Here is a 20,213-nt window from a genome sequence, read left to right on the forward strand (position 1 = left end):
ATGTATTTGTGTCATTGTCGGGTTTATGACGCTGTCTGACCGCCAAAGACTCGGTGTCTTTGGTAATCTCACACAATTTGCACACTTCCTTTCCCTTTCTTTCATTTATTGGAGTTATTTTATCACACATGAAGCCCAGGCTTTACCACAAACCTTGACGTGTAAGTAGCCTATACTTTATTTAGCTGGTTAATAACATCATCAGTAACATCATTTCTGGGCTTTTAGCCTATAAAAAAAACCTGGTCGAGCATTTCAAGGGAAGAAACATTATCTTTAATTATGTTAAATACATTATGTGATTCCACAACTGTTCATCTCACACGTCAGCTGTTAACTTTTGACTTTGTCAAAGTGTTTCAGTGTTTTAGTTGAAGGGCAATAGCACAGTGAATAAATGATCGTTCAAATATTTAAAAAAACATGCTAAGAAATATTCACTTCTCCATTCTAGCATTTTCAGTAGTTCCTCCAGTCATGAGATGCAGAAATGTAATTTATTTTAATCCCTTCATTTAGTGAACACCAGTACATCGTTGCAGATGTGTTAGTAGCCAACATTGGACCCAGACACTTGATTTGTGATCCAGGACTGGAACGCAGACACCCGAGCAAAGACGCTAGGATAACCAGCCAGAGCACAGGGCTGGGGTCCAAAGCTGGTGATGCCAGCCTGGACCCACACTGAGCCTTGTTTGCACTGCAGCGGTCCACCAGAGTCTCCCTGATGAAGAGGAGACAAAGCAGTTATCTTACAGTCCTGGACTGGAACGTGTTTTTATTTGAGGTAATAAAAAGATATTATTATTTTAACCTGGCAGGTTCCTTCTTGTGTGTAATGTCATTGTTGAACGAGGTGTTATAATTAAAATTAACTATGGTTTGAGACATGTTGCGAGTGACTTGATTTGGATTTGGGCCACTCTGAGTCTCTGTTCCAAAGTAGAGAGTACAAAGGCTCAGAGAAAAGAAAAAAAAGAAAAGAAAACTGCAACTAGTGTATGACACAGATGCTAACTTCAAATCATCTCATCTCACATCTGGTCAAACCACAGCTATGTTCACATGCTTTCTTACTTTTGTAGCCTGTAGCTTGTTTCTTATAAAATAAGCAGCCCGGTGATTGAGTAACTGTAAGCAGCAAATGTGTGATGTTCCTTAAAATATGAGGCGTGTGTTTTAGTGCGGCAGAGGGTGAAAAGGTGTCGCCTGTGTGCTGTATGTGAGGCGTTGTCAGGTCTTTACAGACCAAACCAACCAGCGACTGTTTTGATCAGGTGACGCATACGTTATATATATTTATCCTGCGTGTGTTTCCAATTTTGAAAAATGTAAGCAGACAGGAAGTGACCGTCTTACATTATTACAGGGCTGCTGTGACGACCCACTGATCACTGATCAGGGTCCCTCCACATATGTGAGCTCCTTGGTAGCGGATGCTGACCTGCCATGGCCATGAACCAGCTGAGGCATTCACACCTCCCACTATCCTGGTGTTCAGGGGTGCCAGGTCTCAGACTTACTCTGAGTCCTGGTCACTGTAAAGGAGAGAGATGGAAAAGTTACTTCCTGCATATTTGAATTCTTTGGTGTGAGAATGTTACGCTTAATCTCAGGAACATTAACAGAAGTAATTTACCAACTGGAGCTTAGTGACTCATAACTTATTTAACTGACTCATACATAATCAGCCATGACACTGTCCTCCAGAAAAAACACCTAATAAATGCTAATACTGACTGTATTACTAAATGCTAATATTCATCTGAAACAACTCATGTGACCAAAAAGCACAGAGCTTGCATCCTTGTTGTATCATGAATGATTTGGTCTTTCTGCAGCATCACACTTAATTAGCTCCTATGTGCAAAAAACAGTGAAAACCATTGTTAGATTGAAAATTTACTTATTGCATGTTGATAGTGGAGGTCAGTAACAAAGACACAGAATCAGAATCAGAATCAGAGTTTAATGACCAAGTTTGCACAGGATTTGTATTTGATCTGACTCTGTCTTTGTTCCCCTTACAGAAAAAGATTAAATACAATTTTAAATATAGTTTTGTAAAACAAATAATAAACAATAAAAAAACAACTGTGGCTCACTATGTGACAATCAAGGGGGTTGATAGTAGTTATTGCACATACACTGTTAAATTGCCAATGAGTCATTGCTGTATGTCCTCCTCACACATACTGAGTCATCCCAGTAGGAACTACTAAGTGATGTAATAGTGAAAGCAGAACCCTTAATAACTATAACATTGTTCCTATTTAATTACTGGTCCTTTTGATTTTTCGATGGTGTATTTTATAGACAGAATTTAAACAGTCTCACAGTTGGACTGTGATGCCACCTAGAGGAACCTATGGGTACTACGTTTTTGGTTGTTAATGTTTCCTTAGTGGTTTGTAACTTTACCAAATGTTTCCTGTATTGTTGTTGCTGTGGTTGTTGTTACTGTATGTATAGGACATTTCTAATTTAAATTTAGGCTGTTACTTAACATAATTGCCCTGTCAATGTTTTTCATGTTTTAATACTACTGTAAGTCACATACTTCCAAGCCTGAGGCAATGGTTCTCGACCGAAAAAGGTTATTTGCTCTCTGCAGGTTGGAGGAGAGTCCTTATCTCAATTGTAGGAGTTCCAGTATCTTGGGGTAAGTGAGGAAAGTAAGGAGCGTCAGATTGACAGGCAGATTGGTGCAGCGACTGCAGTAATGCGGTCAGTTAATCCATGCACTACACTCACCACTGAAGCTGCGTGACCAACACACCTCATTAGTTATGTTAAACTACTTTTTGGTTAACTAACACGTTAAATAATTTTGTTAAACAGCATTTGTGTGTGGCTTTTCTCCCTGAGCCAGCAGTTAACAAATGGGGGCTCGTTGTTTGGCTCTCTTGTTTGAAGTTGCCAGACATTATCAGGTAGCATTTCCTGATAAGGAAAAAGAAGCACCTGCACTCATTTTGGCATTGGAGCACTTCAAAGTTTATGCGGAGAACACCTTTAGTGGTCATAATCATAATACGTTAACCTTTCTTCACTCTGCAGAACCCAAAGTAAAGGTTGATGCACAAAATACGTAGATCTTAAAGGAAGCTGCAGTAATTTAAGCAGAGAACATAATTACTGGATCACACACTGAACAGCAGAGCTACCGGCGTATTCGTTGGTTGTTGTGCAGAAAACTAAGAGGAAAATAGCCGACAAGAGGGAAGACAAACGAGGTAAAAAGGACGATAATGATGCACGAAGTAGAATAAACCGTGGCTATGATTTATCACTTATTAAAAAGGAAGCTAAACAAGTTAAACGCCCCTTTACTCGCATGGCCTCTGTCTCTGTCCCTGATCAGGTACAGACACAGTTATGAGTTATGACTGTGTACAGTCCAGCCGCTAAATCTCAGCAACACAATCTTACTTTCACTTACTTTTGACGACTTCTGAGCTCCAAACGTTGCTCATTCACGTCGTTTTTTCGTTCTGATCCAGCGAATGTAATACAATAAAGTGTTTTGGTCCAAGACACACGGTAACTCCACACTGGTCCGAATGCTGTTCTGCTCCAACTCCTCTGCGAAAAACGCTCAGACGTCTGCAGCCAGGTCAAAAGGCCAAAAAGTGGAGCCTGCACTTTCCTAACTATGAATTATTAACACGGATTGTTACATATAAGCTTTTAGGTTACAGTGAAAGCTAATATAGCATTATAGGGTAATTTCATAGCCTGTAAGCTTTCACATGAGTCCTCCCTGGTGTCTTTAGGTTGATGCAGGCCAGAGTTGTGACCTATTAACGTTACCTTTTTTTGTCCTGCTAGCATTCACCAGGGAGATATTTGCTTATATCTACAAGGGAAAAATCCAGGCGAAGGTTTAATAAAAAAATTATTTCAGGTTTGTTTTTCTTTTATTTTTCTTTCTTTTAAAACTAATTTCCTTCCAATGACACCAAGCTCAATATTGTAGCCCTTACCATTTAGGAACTACAACCATTTTAATTTAAGTTTGCCAAATCAGCTCCTAATTAATTAATAGGGCTTAAATAGGGTTCGATAGCAGGGCTCTGGTAATTATAAAGGCAACAAAAATAATCCCCAGGTGCATGTGAGACAGGTCATTCTTCTTCTAGTAAGTTCACAGTCTATTAAAGTGCCATTTAATGCTATACATCAGTGAGCATGATAATCAGAATTAGCCATAATAATAATATACAAGGTGAAAGCTACTGCATGTGCGACATAAAACCACTGAAGTCGAGTTGGAAACCATTCCTTGCATGGTCACACATTAAACAGACAGCAGAGCTGCTGATGCTGTGTTTTTTGTGTTTGTGTTTTCATAGTTGTTGTGTGCAGACAGCAAAGAGGATGTTGGTAAAAGGGTGGAGATGAATGAGGGAAATACAACGATGATGCACAAAGAAGAAAAACTGTGGACGTGATTGATTACTTTGAGAGCAAAACAAGTTAAAAACTATTAGAAGCCATTTACAGTAAATATAAAGGCAAATGAAAATGTCTCCAGGAGCAGGTGAAGCAGGTCTTTCCTGTAACAACACATGAAAACGTAACCCTGGTTATATTCAAGGTCTTTGGATTTACGGACTGTCCCTAAACGCGACATGAGTAGTGAAGGGAGGTGCAGGTGCAGGTGCGAGGTCACGCGGCGCTCGGACAGACAGAAAGTGAAGACAGGACTTTGACGGCGGGAATAGGTGACGGATTGACAGAGAGGCGAGGACAAGTGAGCGAGGGACACTTTTGCTGCTGACGTGCACATCATCTGCTGGGTTGACTACGCTGCTCACTGTGTCGAGTTCTTCCTTCAATCCCCTGGATTCCGGATGCGGAGTCACCTACGAGGGCGGTAGGACTTTGGGGTTTATGTTGCGTGTACCGTTTTCCAACGTGGCGGACAATTTGTTTTCTGTTGGACCACTCTGAATGGTCCGCTACAATAAGTGAGGCATATTGAAGGGTCAATTGACTGTTCTTACTAGATATTGCTATAAATATTGCCTCCTTGATAGATGTGGTTGTGGGTTGGAGGTTGTGTTGCTTCGCTGCTTCGGGTATAAAGGAGATTTATACAAATGATGATATTATTAGTGTGTTTGAGATAAATGGAGATTTAGTGTCTCACAATTCCATTTCCAGACTTGACCCCAAGTTTTTAGGTTACTTGCCTGAATGATCCCTCCGTGCTTACACGTATAAATTGGGGCATTAGAATTTCGCACAAATCATGGCTTAAGTAAAAAAACATGACCTTAATTTGCCTCCCTGCTCTGATTGGCTAATGAACAAGGAAGTTGTTGCAGTCTTTTGACATGGCACAGCAGATCCTGAAAGCTCCACAGGAAGTACACAGCAACACGCTAGTCCACTGACTGATGACTTTAATTATATTTATTGATCAGACAGGCGGCACATATTCATGTGTATAAAGTGTCCTCTCGTGATTTGCACAGGTGATGCAGTTGCGTGAACGTTAAACTGGTGTTTCTATCAGACGTTCATGTAGCATGTTAGCCGATGCAGCTGGAGTTAAGGTTAAGCAGGGTCTCAAAATTCATGTAATTTGTAACAAATACATTTTTTAGCAGGTACGAACAACTAGACAATTTTACATTACAAAAAGCAATTAATATATAAAAAGCCGTAAAATGTATTATTATATTATATTTAACACTTGTGAAATCACCCCAGCTACAGTTTAAATGCACAGTTTTACTATTACAATTGATTTTTGTTGTTAATGTTTACTCACGAGTCGACATGGTGGTTCTGAAGTTCATGGTTCTGAACAGTTGAAACAACAGCACAGGTACAGGTATGGTTAGAATGTTAATGGCCACTTGAGATCTAAAGTGATGTCATGCTTTCAGTTCCTCGCCAGCCCCTGGATCTGCCTTTTGCTCTGCTTCATTAATCATGTTCTTGTATTTACTCTCGAAAAACCCAGCCTGAGAAGAGGCAGCACAAAGGTTATCCTAAAAAAACATGTAGAGCTGCATCATGAATATATGAGAAGTGGATAAATCTTTAGTAGGGCCGTAAAGCTGTTTAATGCACGTGTCTCACCTTATACAGACCAGCAGTGAGCAAGGCCAGAAAAGTCAACCCTCCCAGAGACCCTCCAACTATTTCTTTGGTGAAATTTGGTTGAGGATACACTTCTACTTCTGCTTCAATCTGACAGGTGAAGTTACATAATTGAGATTAAATCCCCACCAAAATTGAAATGCAAGTTAGACAGTTAAACTTATCTTGACCTTGCGAACAGGAGGGTTGTTGTTGGACCCTGTGGAGAAGAAGATGTACTCTTGTGTGTCGTACTCCAGACTGGCTGTGCTGGTCAGCAGGAATTTGGCAGAAGGAAGTCCGATCTGTTGAAGATGCATGAGCCTGATGTAACATCTCACTGGAGTAAGACGAAGCCCAGAACCCGACTTGTTTATGCATCGTTTACCTGCTCGATCCACCGTGAACTGAGGTTGGCTGATATTTTGTACTCTTTCACCGTCTGCCTTCCCATTAACTGAGTGCATCTGAACACGCTGCACCTCGCTACAGAGCAGTCCTGTTGGTGATGCAGAGGAAACAGGAGCATAATGACAAAGCCCCTGTACGCTGCAGTTTAACAGTGATACAGTAGTTAAAGGAAAACTTCACAGATTTTTAATGGGGGTTAACTTCGGCAGATGGTTTGCCGTGGGCTCAAAAACTACAACTAGTCCTTCCTGGTTTCCTCTGTACCTGCCGCAGCAATGGTCCAGCTGAGAGGGGGGTGGAGCCAGTCTGCTGGAGCGCACCTGCTCTGTCCGCTATTGCTTTTCCTTGCATACGCGTACAGCACTAATATTAAATGGACAGCACAGTCTGATATTTGTGGTTAGTTGTAAGAGCCAGAGTACAGCCCCAACAAGCTATGCTGTTTGGAGTAGGACGAGGCTGCCTGTAAGGAACCGGTGTTCCGCATTAAGTCACGACCACGTTAACTGGCGACCAACTTCCGAATGCCACCCTTGTTGCTCTTGGTTACGGTAGCTGTTTGTAGCAAGAAGAAGGCATGTTAGCTGTCCTTGCCGATGCCGTGTCAATGTTTTGTTTATGTCTTGTCATCTGTTGCATCTGCCATGCATTAAACGTATCTAACATGTTTGAGGTGGTCTCGCTCTGTGTTGTGTTTTTGACAAACAGTCATTGTGGCTTCAGTTTTGTGCGGAAGCGGAGCAGCCAGCAGCTTCTCGTTCATACGTTTGGTATAGTTCTACATCTAAGCAATGCAGGCTCGCTTTTACTTTTCTTGTCCGTGAGCATTTCTGTATGATAAAACTGTATGATAAACTATTTGGTGAGTCAGACAGGAATTACTGTAAAACATGAACGCGCAGCCATGAGTGTGCGAGTCAAACAAATAAATAATCATTTCTTTGTATAAAAATTTTGGAGGAATCTCAGTGTCCGGTTATTCTTACATACTACTCGAGGTCATTTTAGTCAACCGCCATTGAGAATTGGTGAAGTTTGCCAGCCAAGTGGCAACATTCATCACAGCTTTTGTGCAACATTGCCAAGGACTCTGAGGGCATCCAGTGTATTTACCAGTGGTTTCAGCTCTTGGTCTTTACACACAGATGTTTCACCACAGTCTCAGTCTTACAGTATGTACTGTAGATGCTAAAAAGCTCAATTTTGTGATCTGGCCTTCAGCAACTGACTAATATTTCTCAAATGTTAGTCAGCCACTCAAAAATTAAATAAATGAAAGATCTTAGACTTTCTGGAAATGAGGTTTCATGCAAACAGACTCACCACTGCCTTATTTTTCTGTATTTGAGGGACAAAGTCCTGGACGTCTGGTGGCTGTTCTTTGTATTTCAGGCAGCCTTCAATCTGGAGCAGAGCCAACGCATGTCAGTTCAACAACGTGCACCCCGTGTACCGCAGCTGGAGACAAAGGTACAAAGACGGCAGGTGAACAAAACCAGACTCAGTGCTTGTTACCTGGAAATTGTTGGAATCCACCCAGATGTCTTTATCGCCAAGCGCGACTGGCACCCTGATCACAACCGTGAAATTCAGAGCTCTGATGTGGTTTGTGACCTAACAGAGGGAGAAAAACAACGAAAGTGGGTTATTTGAGGGGCCAAACACAAAACTACAAACAATTCTGATTCTAATATCTTACCGTAATAAACTGTTCAAATAGTTTCTGTAAATCATTCTTTCCAAAAGTGAAGTTGCTATAGCTGATGGAGCTGAACAGAGACAAGCTTATCTTTAAATTAACATTATAAAATATATGATCACATTAAGAATCACTTTTTGTCCTTAATGTATTTGTTTTTGATCAGTACAAACCTTTCAAATGTCAAAAAAACACTATATTTCACATCGATCTCTCGTAATTTGTAGGGTTCGCTTGAACTGGAGTGTTCCTGATTCCCACTACAAAGACAAAAGTCATATTAACTTCTACTTTTGGCTACATGGATATGTGCATGGTGTGGCAGCTAGCGGAAGAGAACCTGGTGGCATTTGCAGTGATAGAAATCCTCCTGTCAAGTTGACGGCTGGTGTCAATCCCATAAGAGACGGTGAAAAAGCTCTAGAAGCAAAAAAAGATGAGTTAGATTTCCTATCACAGTCTGCTGCAGGCAGAGATCCTACAAACAAACCTTAGAACTGTTTTTGAAAATCGGCCTGTCCACGGTGCATTCTGTTCTTCCCTGCAGAATGCCGCCGTCGCTGTCCAGGGAGTTACACTCAATCCTTCCCTTTGTTAGGGACAGTAAAAGTCAAATACATGAATTAGACTGAACATCAAGCCTGAACTGATGCGATCGTTCACCTTAAGCGTCGTGAACTTCCTGTAGGAGAGTCCAGGGGGGTACGTCAGGATGACACGTGTGTTGTAGGAGTTCTCCCCATTGTTCTCCAGAGACACGGCAACATCCAGGAGTTCATCAATACCAACTTTAACCTCTGTGGAACTGTGTTAATGGGAAAAACTAGAGTTTACATCCCTGTCGTGTGTCTGACCTACAATAAACAGTTTTAATGAGCCTCAATTTGACGTTTGTAATTCACCCGTTGAAGTTAAAATCCACTTCAAGCTTATCCACACACTTCCTGTCAGTGCCACAGTTGACCTCAAAGCCCAACTGCAAAAGAGAGAATGAAGTAAAGCGTAATGAGACCATTCATCAAATCAGCTCAAAGGCCAAAAGTGAGCGATAACCTTATATTAAAGTTACCTACAGGATGAAAGCTGGTTGTTTGAGCTTGCTGGTGTAAACTTGGCCTTAGTTGATCAGCGGAGGGTAAACCATCGAAAGTGAATCTGAGCTCATTTCTGAGTTCATTGAGAACATCTTCTTGACAAGGCTGCAAAAAGAGGACAAAAATCTGTGATCCAGCGTCTGATTAATGCAGTAATGACAGTACAACAACCCACACTCACCTCGATAAAGAAGCTCTGGTTGATACACTTTTCTCCATTACTGATGGTAATTAACTCGGACGTCTCTTGTTGTTTTTTAGCAATATACGCTCTGTTGTTTGGAACCTTACGCGTAGCGTCCAGTGTAAAAATGTAATTAATCATGGCTTGAGCTGAAATACAATCATTTAGATTTGAAATGAAGGGTTCAATAAAGGTTTATTTAAAGATGAACTGTTAGAGGTGGACGATGAAAGAGGTCAGAACCTTGGGCTCCAGTAATGGAGGTCATGGTGAAGCAGAGTGTCGCATGGCTTTTTAGTGGTGCTGAACAGTCCACGTTCTGAGTAGGAATTTGGTTTGGTTCATACGACACTGAACCCTTAACCAGTACTATGGGCCTTGATCTGGACAGAACAGGGAAGAAAATACACAAATAACCAGCTGCTGTATTTAATAATCTAGCTTTTACTGATGTTGGTGTTCTGGATTCATAAAGACTATACATCAACGTACCTGAGTAGAACAACTCGTCCCTTTGACCCCACGGCTAGGTCAGGCAGACGGTCCCCGCTACGGTCGAAGGTCGACTGACTGATCAACAGACCGAAGAACTTCAGTCCGGACTGAACTTCAGAAGCAGGAATTCTCTACACAAAACAAATGATTGTAGTTAGTCAAATTGAAATCTGAGGTCACGTTGTCTGTCTTGTTTTTTGACTGCTCACCTGTGAGAAAGTAGGATCGATTCTTGTTCCTGCCTCTCCCTGAAATATATAGATGCTGCCCTGACCGTCGTCCTCCAAAGGCGAGCCCACTGCCAGATCGTTGAGCCCGTCTGTGTTCAGATCAGGCAGCACAGCGAGAGAAGACCCAAATCTTCCTTTGGCAGATGCGGCGCCTCTCAGTATTACCGGTGAGTCAAAATCACATATCACATTCTAATGACAAAAGGAACAAATGAGCAGGTTTGAATGAAGAAGCACAATTTAGAGATCAGTGCTGAATCAAACTCATTTACCAGAACAGTTAAAGTGCAAACGTAAACGATTCCCTCTCGATCTGATTCCTTGTACATTGGCGCTGATATGAGAATTAGGTCAGTGACGCTGTCACGATTCACATCCATGGCACGGAGCTCTGCCCCGAAATATTCACCACTTTGAATCTGTACAAGCAACAGAAGTCAGAACTTCTTAAGCTGATGATTGAATTCTCCAATGACTACATGTGATTTGTGGACACCCACCTGGCTCTCAGGCGGCTCAATGTCCTGGGATCTGCTGTTGGCATAAACTGTTATAACCACTCCTCTGTGCTTGTATCTTGGGGCACCAATAATTGTGAGGGGGGATTTGCTAATGGTGTTAGCAACTGCCAGAGAGTAACCTGGAATGAAAGGCCCACAACTGACTCATCCTTTGACCTTTGATCTCTAACCATAGATCAGGTACTGTCGCCACTTATGTTTATTTTTTTTGCATCATAAGAAGGTGCCATAGATCTCTAGCTATAGGATAGTAAAGCCTGTATATCTTTTTTAGTTTTCCTACCTATATAACTGTCAGACTCTATGGTTGAAAGTTCAAACAAGTGCTGCTCTGTTCCTTTGTATTCCAAGAAGCCACCTCTCCATTCATTGGCACCAACGATACCCATCTTAAACCCCTGTAAATTAAAGGTAGAAGACCTCTTTATCACCAAGCATTAGACAAAGACAAATTGTTTTCTGCTTATTTATATTTGATTTCTGCTTTTCAGCTGCTGAGGGTTGTCTGGTGTGTGACTTTGTGTTCCCAGGACTGTGTTATTGCTAGGTTTGATCTTTACCCCAGGCACATAAGCAGCACTGAACCCTTCTTGAGCCATCTCCATTTTTAGTGTGTCTCCGGTACTTTGGGTCCCTGCAACAGCAAAGTAAATTACTGCTGTAACCAATGGACACAAGATGCACTTTGTGTTTAATGCTTTTCATTGTTGTGGTGCATGTGAAGTGATTTGGAGTTAAATTGCACTCATACCTTCGATAGAGAAGATTTTGGACTGCAAACTCTGCCTTATTTTGTCAAGGGCATCAAAGCTCTCCACTTGAAACACATGCTCTGAACTGGGTGAAGATGCAATAGTGTCCAGTTCTGATTTTGCATCATAACTGTAGAAGGCCCCTCCCACCTGGGAAGCAGTAAAATCATGATCATCCAAATGTAAGATTATTTTTTAATATTCATTCTTCAACAACAATATAATAACAGCATTTCAGATTACAGAAAAGGACACATGCTGAACCAAAATCAATCAAGATCATCAACAACCTCTTAATTTCTATCATGAATATATTGATTAATATTAATATTAGTAGCTTATGCAGCTAACACTGTGGGTCATGGAGGAGTTAAGTGCCTGGGACTCCAATTAGCCCAACTAGATCCTGACTGGAAAAAAATGTTTACAATAAATTGATGCATAATGTTGACAGATCTCTTAATACTTCAGAGCCTGCTGAAAACCCAGTTCATGATACCAGTTACCCAGGTTAGACAATGATGCCACGAAAACTAGACTCTGTTTAATGTTTAATTTGTTACAACCCCCCTAAGATGCACATGTGTTTGCTGGAATGTTGCATCGACTTTATAAGCACAGTAAAATCAAATCCAACTGAGGAACTTACTCCAATAGCAAATCGCACAATTCCTTTTGCATTAGCTTCATTTATTGCACGTGGCAAGTTATATCTGTCTTGAGATTGTCCGTCTGTGATCACTATTAATATTTTCTTCACGTTTGGTCTGGAGCCCTTCGTTTGTGTGAAAATACTTTGTCTGACAACGAAAACATAATTTCAATGCATATTAAATGTATATACTGTATACAGTAGGTGAATTATAAGCAGAAGTTGGAGCCATTCATCAAAACAAATACAGTACAGTATCTTTAACTCACTCATAAAGCCCTGGTTTTGAAGAAATTGGTGAATGTTTACATTTAAATTGAATAAATTTCCTGTTCAATAAGGAAGCTAGGAGATGAAGCATCATAACAGTACTTACACCACAGTTGAGATCGCTGCAGCTGTGCTAGTTCCTGCGTTTAGCTGCATAATAGAATCTACATTATAACGCCATGATCCAGATAAAAAATTATCAAAGTAAGAATGGATTACAGTATCACTGGAGAACTGAGCGACAGCAAACTGCAAGACAAGAAAAGGAAAAATAACAGAAACTCAGATTTGTTTCATGCTGCATGGAATGATTTATTCATAGAAAAATGATTCATGAGTACTGTACCTGTGTGTCCTTGGTCAGAATCGCACCAACAAGATTTTTCACAAAAACCTTCATTTTTGTAAAATCTTCAGCATCAATACTGCCTGAACCGTCCAGTAGAAAAGCAATGTCTGCTTCATTTCGGCACTCTGTAAAAGAGATGGAATAGAAATCAGCACAATGCAAAGGAATACAGGCCTCTTGTTGTGCTTTTAGTTAACCTGCATTGTCTGGGTCTGTACTGCACGTCTTGTACCTTTAGCAGCAGAAGGGAAAGGGGATCCAAAGTGATTCATCCGGTCTATCTGGAAGCACGCGCCGCTGTACATGGTGATGGTTTTACAGTCTAAGGGGATGGTCGGTCCACACGCCTGAGAGACACCATCACATGCTGATTAATCCTAACGTTACACAAACCATTTGAGGAGAACAGTGGCCGGTCTGCAGCTGACTAACTCACCAGGGTCTCCTCTGTGCTGGGGTCCATCGTCATGGTCAAACCCAGGGACATGTTCACTGCATACTCTGGTACTGAGTAGAAACCACCAGAAACGATCAGTTCACTTCACATCTAAGGCAAAAGAATGGTTCTGACAAATTACTGTCACCCACCTGCACCAATCTGACCTATAGGCTGGCAGGAAGCAGTGGTGCATCTAAATATTTGCCCCCGTTTATTCTGGGAGTACTGGTGGAGGGGAGCACTGACGAGCAAGCTGAGGAAAAACAGCAGAGACCCGTGTAAGGTGGATGAGCGCCTGCTGTGTGAAGATGCAGCTTCATAGGACTTACTCTGATCTCCTTTGCACCACCTGGTAGCCAAATCCTGAAGCATTCTCTGCCAGCGTCCGCCAAGCCGACGGTTCAATGTTGAAGCAGAGCATAGCATTCACTGCTGAAGAATGAGAATGAGTGTAATGAGTTGAACTGAAGCTGATTCGTTTCACCACTAGGTGGCACCACAGTCAGACTTGTTGAATAAGGAACAAAGGATTCTGGCTGTTTGCTTTAGAAAGTCATAACGAAAGTCATGTATTAGAATAGTAATAAGCTATTTATTCATTTGTTTCCATTTTCATTATTTTACTGTAAGATGCGACTTAACTCACTACTTTAAACAAGCTTTAAATTTCGCACAAATAGAAACTGCAAGGCTGTTGTCTGATCATTCTGATCTGGGTTTTTCAGGGGTGGGTTCCCACATTTGGCAGTTTTATCAAAATGTATCAAGCTTTTTATTTAATTCCAGCATTCATTTGTGGTGTCTGTCTTTAACCACTCTCAGCCCGTCTTTAGACCTGCTGCCCAGTCCTGACAACTCATCAGTCACAGCAGCACGTCTACGGTGGCCGTGAGAGCTGCTGTCTCTGCTGTCTTGCGAGTCTTTTTAGATCCTCTTTAGATTCTGCAGCTGATTGCTGTTCAGAATCAGACTCATATTTATTTGCCAGGTTCACACAAGACAAACATAGATTTGCTTCTGGTCTGACTCCGTCTTTTCATACACCTAACATTAATTATTTACATATTAATTAGCGTTATGTACATAAATCTTTTGCATAAAGGAAAGGGAAAAGAAATGAATAAAATAAATAAAAAATTGCAGCACGCGTTTCTTTGCGACCTTCCAGTGTCTACTAAGTCTAAGTTTCCATTCCTTTTTTTTTGTTCGTTAATATTAAAAGAACCTTGTTTTCAAGTCCTGCTTAGTGCTGGGTCTGGGTCCCCCTCTTGCTACTCCTGCCGTGCGTGACAGTCAAAACAGCCCTGCAGCTTCATCCATCCACCTTTTCACTGTCCTGACTACAGGTTTACAGGTTCTTGATTTCTGCCTGTATGTTGGGTATAGGTGTCCTTTAACACAGTGTAGTAGTGGTCCAGTGTGTTCATGTCTCTGGTGGGACACCTCACATGCTGCCTGTATCTGGGGACCTCCTGGCTCAGGTTTGCTTTGTTAAAGTCACCCATGATGATGAGCAGGGAGTCTGGATGTTTCCTTTCCATGTTCGTTATGTGGTCAGCTAGGTTCTGCAAAGATGCTGTTACACAGGCCTGAGGAGGAATGTAAATGCTGACCAGAACGAACAAGGCAGTTGGGACGGCAGTTGACAAAAAAACACTCCACATGACCACTGCAGAACTTCTTCAACACTGTGACATCTGTACACCAACCTTGGTTAATATAAATGCAGGTTCTGCCTTTCTGTGTTTTCCCGGAAAGTTCAAATGTGCACTTTCCATAAGTCTTCCAAAAGTGAAATTTATCCTAAATTTACATTTATATCCACTTTAACATTAGTTGCTTTGACATCTTAGTTTAGACAACATGTGGAAAGGTTTAGTTAATAAGTGATGGATGCAACAATTACTACAGTTAAGCCTTTGTTTCAGCTAAAGGATAAAATCCCAAATAACCTAGGATTACACTTTTAATTAAGAAAGAAAGAAAGCAACAAAGACAGAAAAATGTAAAGGTCTTACCTGACAGGTACACTATTGCAGTAAGTAACCAGTCCATTATGTTACATTGAAGACACTAGTGTATCTGCTTGTGTGATGTTGAGAGAGCTGATATGAATGTGCTTCCAAAGTAGTTGAGGTACAATAACTACTACTACTATTATAGTCAGAGGGAAATGTCAAAATCGAAATGCATAAATAATGGGTTTAGTGCTCAGACGGACCAAAAACGGCAGATTAGAGGAACTTGTGTAGGAGGGATTATTTTAAAACATGCTTTCTGTCCTTATACAGTACAGCATGGACCCACACAATGCTGCAACATGTGTAGATTGTGCCTTCTGACCAAGCTTTCAAGACCTTTTGTGAATCTGAATTCGTAAACTTTGTAAATTTGTGAGAGATATAAGACATATTTTATCACGCTTGACGTGTAAGGGAAATATCCTATAGCTTATTTAGCTGTTTAATATAATCATCAGTAATATAATTTCTGGGCGTTAAGTCTCTGGTTAAGCATTTCGTTTCACAAATCAACAGTTAACTTTTGACTTTGTCAAACTGTTTCAGTGGTTCAGCGGTTTAAGATCAATACAACTAAATTATTGTCCAAATTAAAAAAAAACATGCTTAGAAATATTCACTTCTCCTCGATTTTCATTAGTTCCTCCATTCCTGATATGCAGAAGTGTCATTAGTGTGAGAGCTGAAAAGCTCTCACACTATTGAGATCTTCGCTCTTTATTATTATTATTATTATTATTATTATTATTATTATTATTATTATTATTATTATTATTATTATTATATCTTCGTTTTTTATTAGTTGGAGAGCTGAAAAGCTTTTTGACATCAACTTTTTGACGTCAGCAGCTTAATCAGCGTTTGGCATCGTTGCGGCAGCAGATCAGCTCTGATCATTACTTTTTCTAGTTAGTGTGAATATCTTCACTCTTTATTAGTGGGAGAGCTGAACAGCTTTCACACTATTGAGATCTTCGCTCTTTATTTTTCTTTTTCTTCTTCTTATTATTTCGCCCCCGTTTTTCGGTCGCTTTCATCGTCTCAACGCTTCATCGTAGAATCGCCATTCAACTTTCTAAACGTGTGTCGTCTTTAGGAGATGGGGGCTATTACTTTTCACGTTTTCAGCTTTTCAACTTTTAACGTTATTCAACGTTTTTCGTCGTTTTTTTATAATGGTCGTCTATGGGAATCATCGTTCAACTTTTTGTCAACTTGCCTCTTTTCGTCAGCTTCTGTCATCGTCATACTTTGGCGTAGAAACGTCATTTCTACTTCAAAAGCGTCTATCATCGTTCAACTTTCTCCTTGTAAATCAGCGTTGTCGTATCTTCTATACTTTTCAACTTGTCAGCGTCACCTAAAATGAAATAATTTTTGTGATAACTATCATGGTTTAGCTGGAACAATCCTGTTTATACAGGGTGAAACTCTGCGTTTACAGAGCAGAGTGAGCCTGATTTTCCCGCCTTTCGTCTCCATGGCGACGGCGCAGCTGCAGATTTCACTGACAGGTCAAACTGCTGATGCTCAGTGTAGACAGCAGTTCCATGCTTATTACTGATTACTCAACTACACTATTGGATTGTGTAGTAATTAAGCACACACTTTCTCTAAATCCTTCCAAAATAAAAGCACCAAGCCAAACAATTAGCTTTAATAGCAATATTTCTGCTTTTAGATGGGTAATTATGACTATTTAAAGATAGATTAACAGTTTAGTAATTACCCACACATGCTTCCTCTACATCCTTTCAAAATAAAAGCACCAATGCCAATTATTAGCTTTAACTGCACTGTTTTTGCCTTTGAATGGTTAATTATGATTATTTAAAGACTAATTGACAGTTTCGCTATTACCCCCACACATTTCCTATAAATCCTTTCAAAATAAAAGCACCAATTACAATTTATTACCTTTAATGGCAAGATTGATTAGAAAATCTCTGGTTCTGAATACTTACCAATCGTTAATGAGACTATTTTAGAGGAATTTAGAGGATTAGGATTGATATTGTAGGTCCCTTGGAGAGAAGCAAAGCAGGATTTCATTATATGCTTTGTTATGCCTACAGGGAGTTACCTTAGGCATCCACTGGCTTCTTCCCCTTTGAACTGTTACATGGGCATCAAGTGAGGGGACCTTTAACTCTCCTGAGAGAACTCTGGGAAGGAGCCGAGGGGGAGGAGAGGTCTGTTAATGTAATGTCTTTTGTTTTCCAGATGAGAGAGAAGCTGCAGAGGTTGAGTGAATTGGCTCAGTCACACATGGGGGAGGCTCAGAAGCACCAGAAAACCTGATATGACTGGTTAGCTCGCAAGAGAAGTTTTGATCCAGGTCAGAATGTTTTAGTGATGCTGCCAACCAGTTACAGCAAGCTGCTGGCTAAGTGGCAGGGGCACTTTGTGGTGGAAGAAAAACTTGCACCCACCACCTATCGAGTCTCTACTCTAGGGAAGAAGTACTCCAGTGGTGTTCTTCATGTCAACCCTTTGAAAGGATGGATCCCAAAAAATGCTGTTAAAGCAGATGTGTTTTAATCCAAGGGGTGCTGCTCCACATTGAGAGGAGCCAGTTGAGGTGGCTCGGGCATCTGTTTTGGATGCCTCCTGGATGCCTTCCTGGGGAGGTGAATCGGGCATGTCCCACCGGCAGGAGGCCCTGGGGAAGACCCAGCACGTGCTGGAGGGACTATGTCTCTCGGCTGGCCTGGGAACACTTTGGGGTCCATCCAGAAGAGCTGGAGGAAGTGTCAGGGGAGGGGGAAGTTTGGAACTCGTTGCTAAGACTGCTGCCCCCGCGACCTATAGTTCTATATACTATACGGTTTTGCATTGACTTCCGGTTTCTGAAATCCAATTCTGAAATTGGAGATTCTTACCCAACTCCATGGATTAATGATCTCATTGAGCGTTTGGGAAAATATATGACTCCCATTCATCTGTGTAAAGGTTATTGGCGGGTGCCCTTCACAGACCAGCCTCAGGAACTAACAGTCTTTCCTACCCATTGGGGCCTCTTTTAAATCACTCTTGTGCCTTTTGGGTTGCATGGAGCTCCAGCAACATTTCAAAGCCTTACTGTATGGTTCAGGTACTGTGCGGAATTTCAGACTTTGCCTATGCATACCTCGATGATATTGTCCCAGCACAACCTGGCAGGTGCATGTGGAGTACCTGGGAAAGGTACTGAACTGCCTACATTCTGCAGGACTGACCATCAATCCAGCAAAGTGTGCACTTGCCAGAAGGGAAACGGAATACCTTGATTTCACTATCGGATGTGGGTTAATCAAACCACAAGTCCAAAAATTGCATGCTATTCAGTCATGTCCTCTTCCCCAAATCAAGAAGCAGCTCAGAACCTTTCTCAAGATGGCTGGGTTCTACCATCGCTTCATACCAAAGTTCTCCTCAAGGGCTGCACCACTGACTGACATGACGGGTTCACAATGTCCAAACCAGGTGCAGTGGACCTCAGAGGGATTGACTGCTTTTTGGGATAGCCAGCTCTCTGTGAGTAAGGGCCCAGTCTTTCACAGTCCAAAATTTGACCACAACTTTGTTCTGCAAACGCATGCCTCTGCAAGGGGTGTTGTGCTCCTGCAGGGTCCACGAGCTGATCCACATTCTGTTGGAAAAGGAAGCCTTGGCAATCAAATGGGCCTTGGACTCTTTCAAATATTATCTCTTTGGGAGGGAGTTCACATTAGAGACTAATCAAAAGGCACTACAATGGCTTGAGAGAATGAAGTATACCAATGGCTAGATTACTCGTTGGTATCTTGCTATGCAGCCATTCAGGTTCATTGTAAATCACGTTTTGGGCAAGTGTAATGTCAAAGCTTTCAAAGCAAAGACTTTGAAGGGGAGGGGAGTGTGATGGCCGCATGCGCTGCCACACAGCACACTTATGCACTTTACTGGAAATAATGCCATTTTTTTTTAAACAGACTGGGTTGTTTAAAAACATCTTTATTTCTGATAGATCATTAGTTCTATAAGTTCTTTTGTACTGTTACACTTATGTTATATTTTTGTTTCATTGCATTTTTAGATACCATTTGAGGCTGGTGGTGGATGCTCTCCGGACCTGGTAAAAGGGTGTGCCCAAAGAATGTCCACCATTTTATACAGAAAGTGGGTCATGGGTAGTGAACCACTAGCCATGTTCATTAAGTGGAAAGTTACATGTAGGTTTTTGGTTCAGTTGGTTTCATTCTTTATTCTATTGAATTGTCATTTGCATATGATTGTTTAGATTTATAAGTGTTAATGATATACTGATTGTCCTGTTGTATTTTGATGTCTTTCATTGAGTTTAGCAGGTATTTGTCCTTACCCCTGTGTGTTTTACTGGCCTGATCAGCCAGATATGTTCCTCTGTGTGTTCGGGTGAGTCGTTTCTGGTTAAGCATTTGGTCCTGTTGCCTTACTGTTTAGAATTCAGTTTAGTTTGTGAACTTCTTTTAGGGGCCCAGATTGGTAATGGTATTCTATTGTATTTTTCTTTTTTTTCTACTTCATCTCTAAATAAATCTCATTCTTTTAGACAAATCCACCGGTGTCCTTCTCCTATCTGCTTGGTTTCTCACACTTCTTTGTATTTTATAGACAAATTTGAATAGTCAGGTTTAAGATGGGTTCAGTTGAAGAATTAGTCCAGTCTCTCAAAGGATTTGTATGGAGTCAAGTTAGGGTCAGATTAGATTTGTGCGTGTGTAAACCAATCTGTGCAGATCTGATGCAGTTGCGCAAACGTTAAACTGGTCGTTTTGTCAGACATTAATGTAGCATGTTAGCCGACAGGCTATTAGCAATGCCATGCTATGTTATGATGTACAGTAGCTGGAGTTAGGGTGGGTTAGTTCCAGTAACGCTACCGTTGTGACTGTGTGTGATTGTGTATCAGACCACAATAAACACGTTTGCTTTAGGTGAGTACTTTACCAATGCATTTAAACAGTCTGATATGTAATGCAGTTGTTAGACAGGCTTAG

The 20,213-nt window shown here is 41.1% G+C and overlaps 1 protein-coding gene and 2 long non-coding RNA genes across 9 annotated transcripts in view; 1 reads left to right on the plus strand and 2 right to left on the minus strand.

Moving 5' to 3' along the window:
• The window catches only part of LOC121201836 (uncharacterized), a 4,389-nt gene extending 244 nt beyond the window's left edge, over positions 1–4,145 (minus strand). The window contains exons 1-3 of the long non-coding RNA XR_005896991.2: positions 3,443–4,145; positions 1,360–1,538; positions 1–724 (exon numbers count right to left, since the gene is read on the minus strand). The exon at positions 1–724 is cut by the window's left edge and continues 244 nt beyond it. This is a non-coding gene — a long non-coding RNA (uncharacterized LOC121201836). The remainder of the gene's footprint in view (positions 725–1,359; positions 1,539–3,442) is intronic.
• A 481-nt stretch (positions 4,146–4,626) lies between these two features.
• LOC114845531 (uncharacterized) lies at positions 4,627–20,164 on the plus strand. Of its 7 annotated transcripts, none has more exons than XR_008693266.1 (7): positions 4,627–4,879; positions 6,106–6,214; positions 6,299–7,992; positions 10,015–10,132; positions 10,241–10,376; positions 17,437–18,729; positions 19,271–20,164. It is a non-coding gene; the product is annotated as an uncharacterized LOC114845531 (long non-coding RNA). The 7 variants fall into 7 exon arrangements; XR_008693267.1 differs by having other exon boundaries at positions 6,299–7,977; XR_008693264.1 differs by lacking the exon at positions 10,015–10,132 and having other exon boundaries at positions 4,628–4,879; positions 17,437–18,733.
• Positions 5,411–15,333, minus strand: LOC114845512 (integrin alpha-M-like). Its single transcript, XM_029133607.3, has 30 exons — positions 15,211–15,333; positions 13,522–13,624; positions 13,342–13,445; positions 13,190–13,260; positions 12,986–13,100; positions 12,751–12,878; positions 12,511–12,653; positions 12,132–12,282; positions 11,482–11,632; positions 11,291–11,364; positions 11,014–11,128; positions 10,710–10,849; positions 10,482–10,628; positions 10,189–10,401; positions 9,977–10,110; positions 9,728–9,867; positions 9,482–9,633; positions 9,280–9,405; positions 9,109–9,182; positions 8,870–9,011; positions 8,697–8,795; positions 8,547–8,626; positions 8,380–8,466; positions 8,207–8,276; positions 8,023–8,121; positions 7,831–7,911; positions 6,485–6,595; positions 6,288–6,401; positions 6,097–6,207; positions 5,411–5,978 (listed from the first exon to the last, which is right to left on the minus strand). Exons 1-30 carry the CDS (start codon positions 15,245–15,247, stop codon positions 5,889–5,891), a joined length of 3,402 nt encoding a protein of 1,133 aa, XP_028989440.1. The 5' UTR covers positions 15,248–15,333; the 3' UTR covers positions 5,411–5,888.
• Positions 20,165–20,213: the final 49 nt, after the last annotated feature.

This window comes from Betta splendens, chromosome 19, assembly GCF_900634795.4.
Source record: "Betta splendens chromosome 19, fBetSpl5.4, whole genome shotgun sequence".
NCBI classification, from domain to species: Eukaryota; Metazoa; Chordata; class Actinopteri; order Anabantiformes; family Osphronemidae; genus Betta; species Betta splendens.

Coding starts and splice junctions, on each gene's coding strand:
- LOC114845512 (XM_029133607.3), bottom strand. CDS start 15,247: ATGGACTGGTTACTTACTGCAATAGTGTACCTGTCAG. Junction 13,625..15,210: donor TGCAATAGTGTACCTGTCAG/GTAAGACCTTTA, acceptor CTCATTCTTCAG/CAGTGAATGCTATGCTCTGC. Junction 8,467..8,546: donor ATCACTGCAAATGCCACCAG/GTTCTCTTCCGC, acceptor TTGTCTTTGTAG/TGGGAATCAGGAACACTCCA.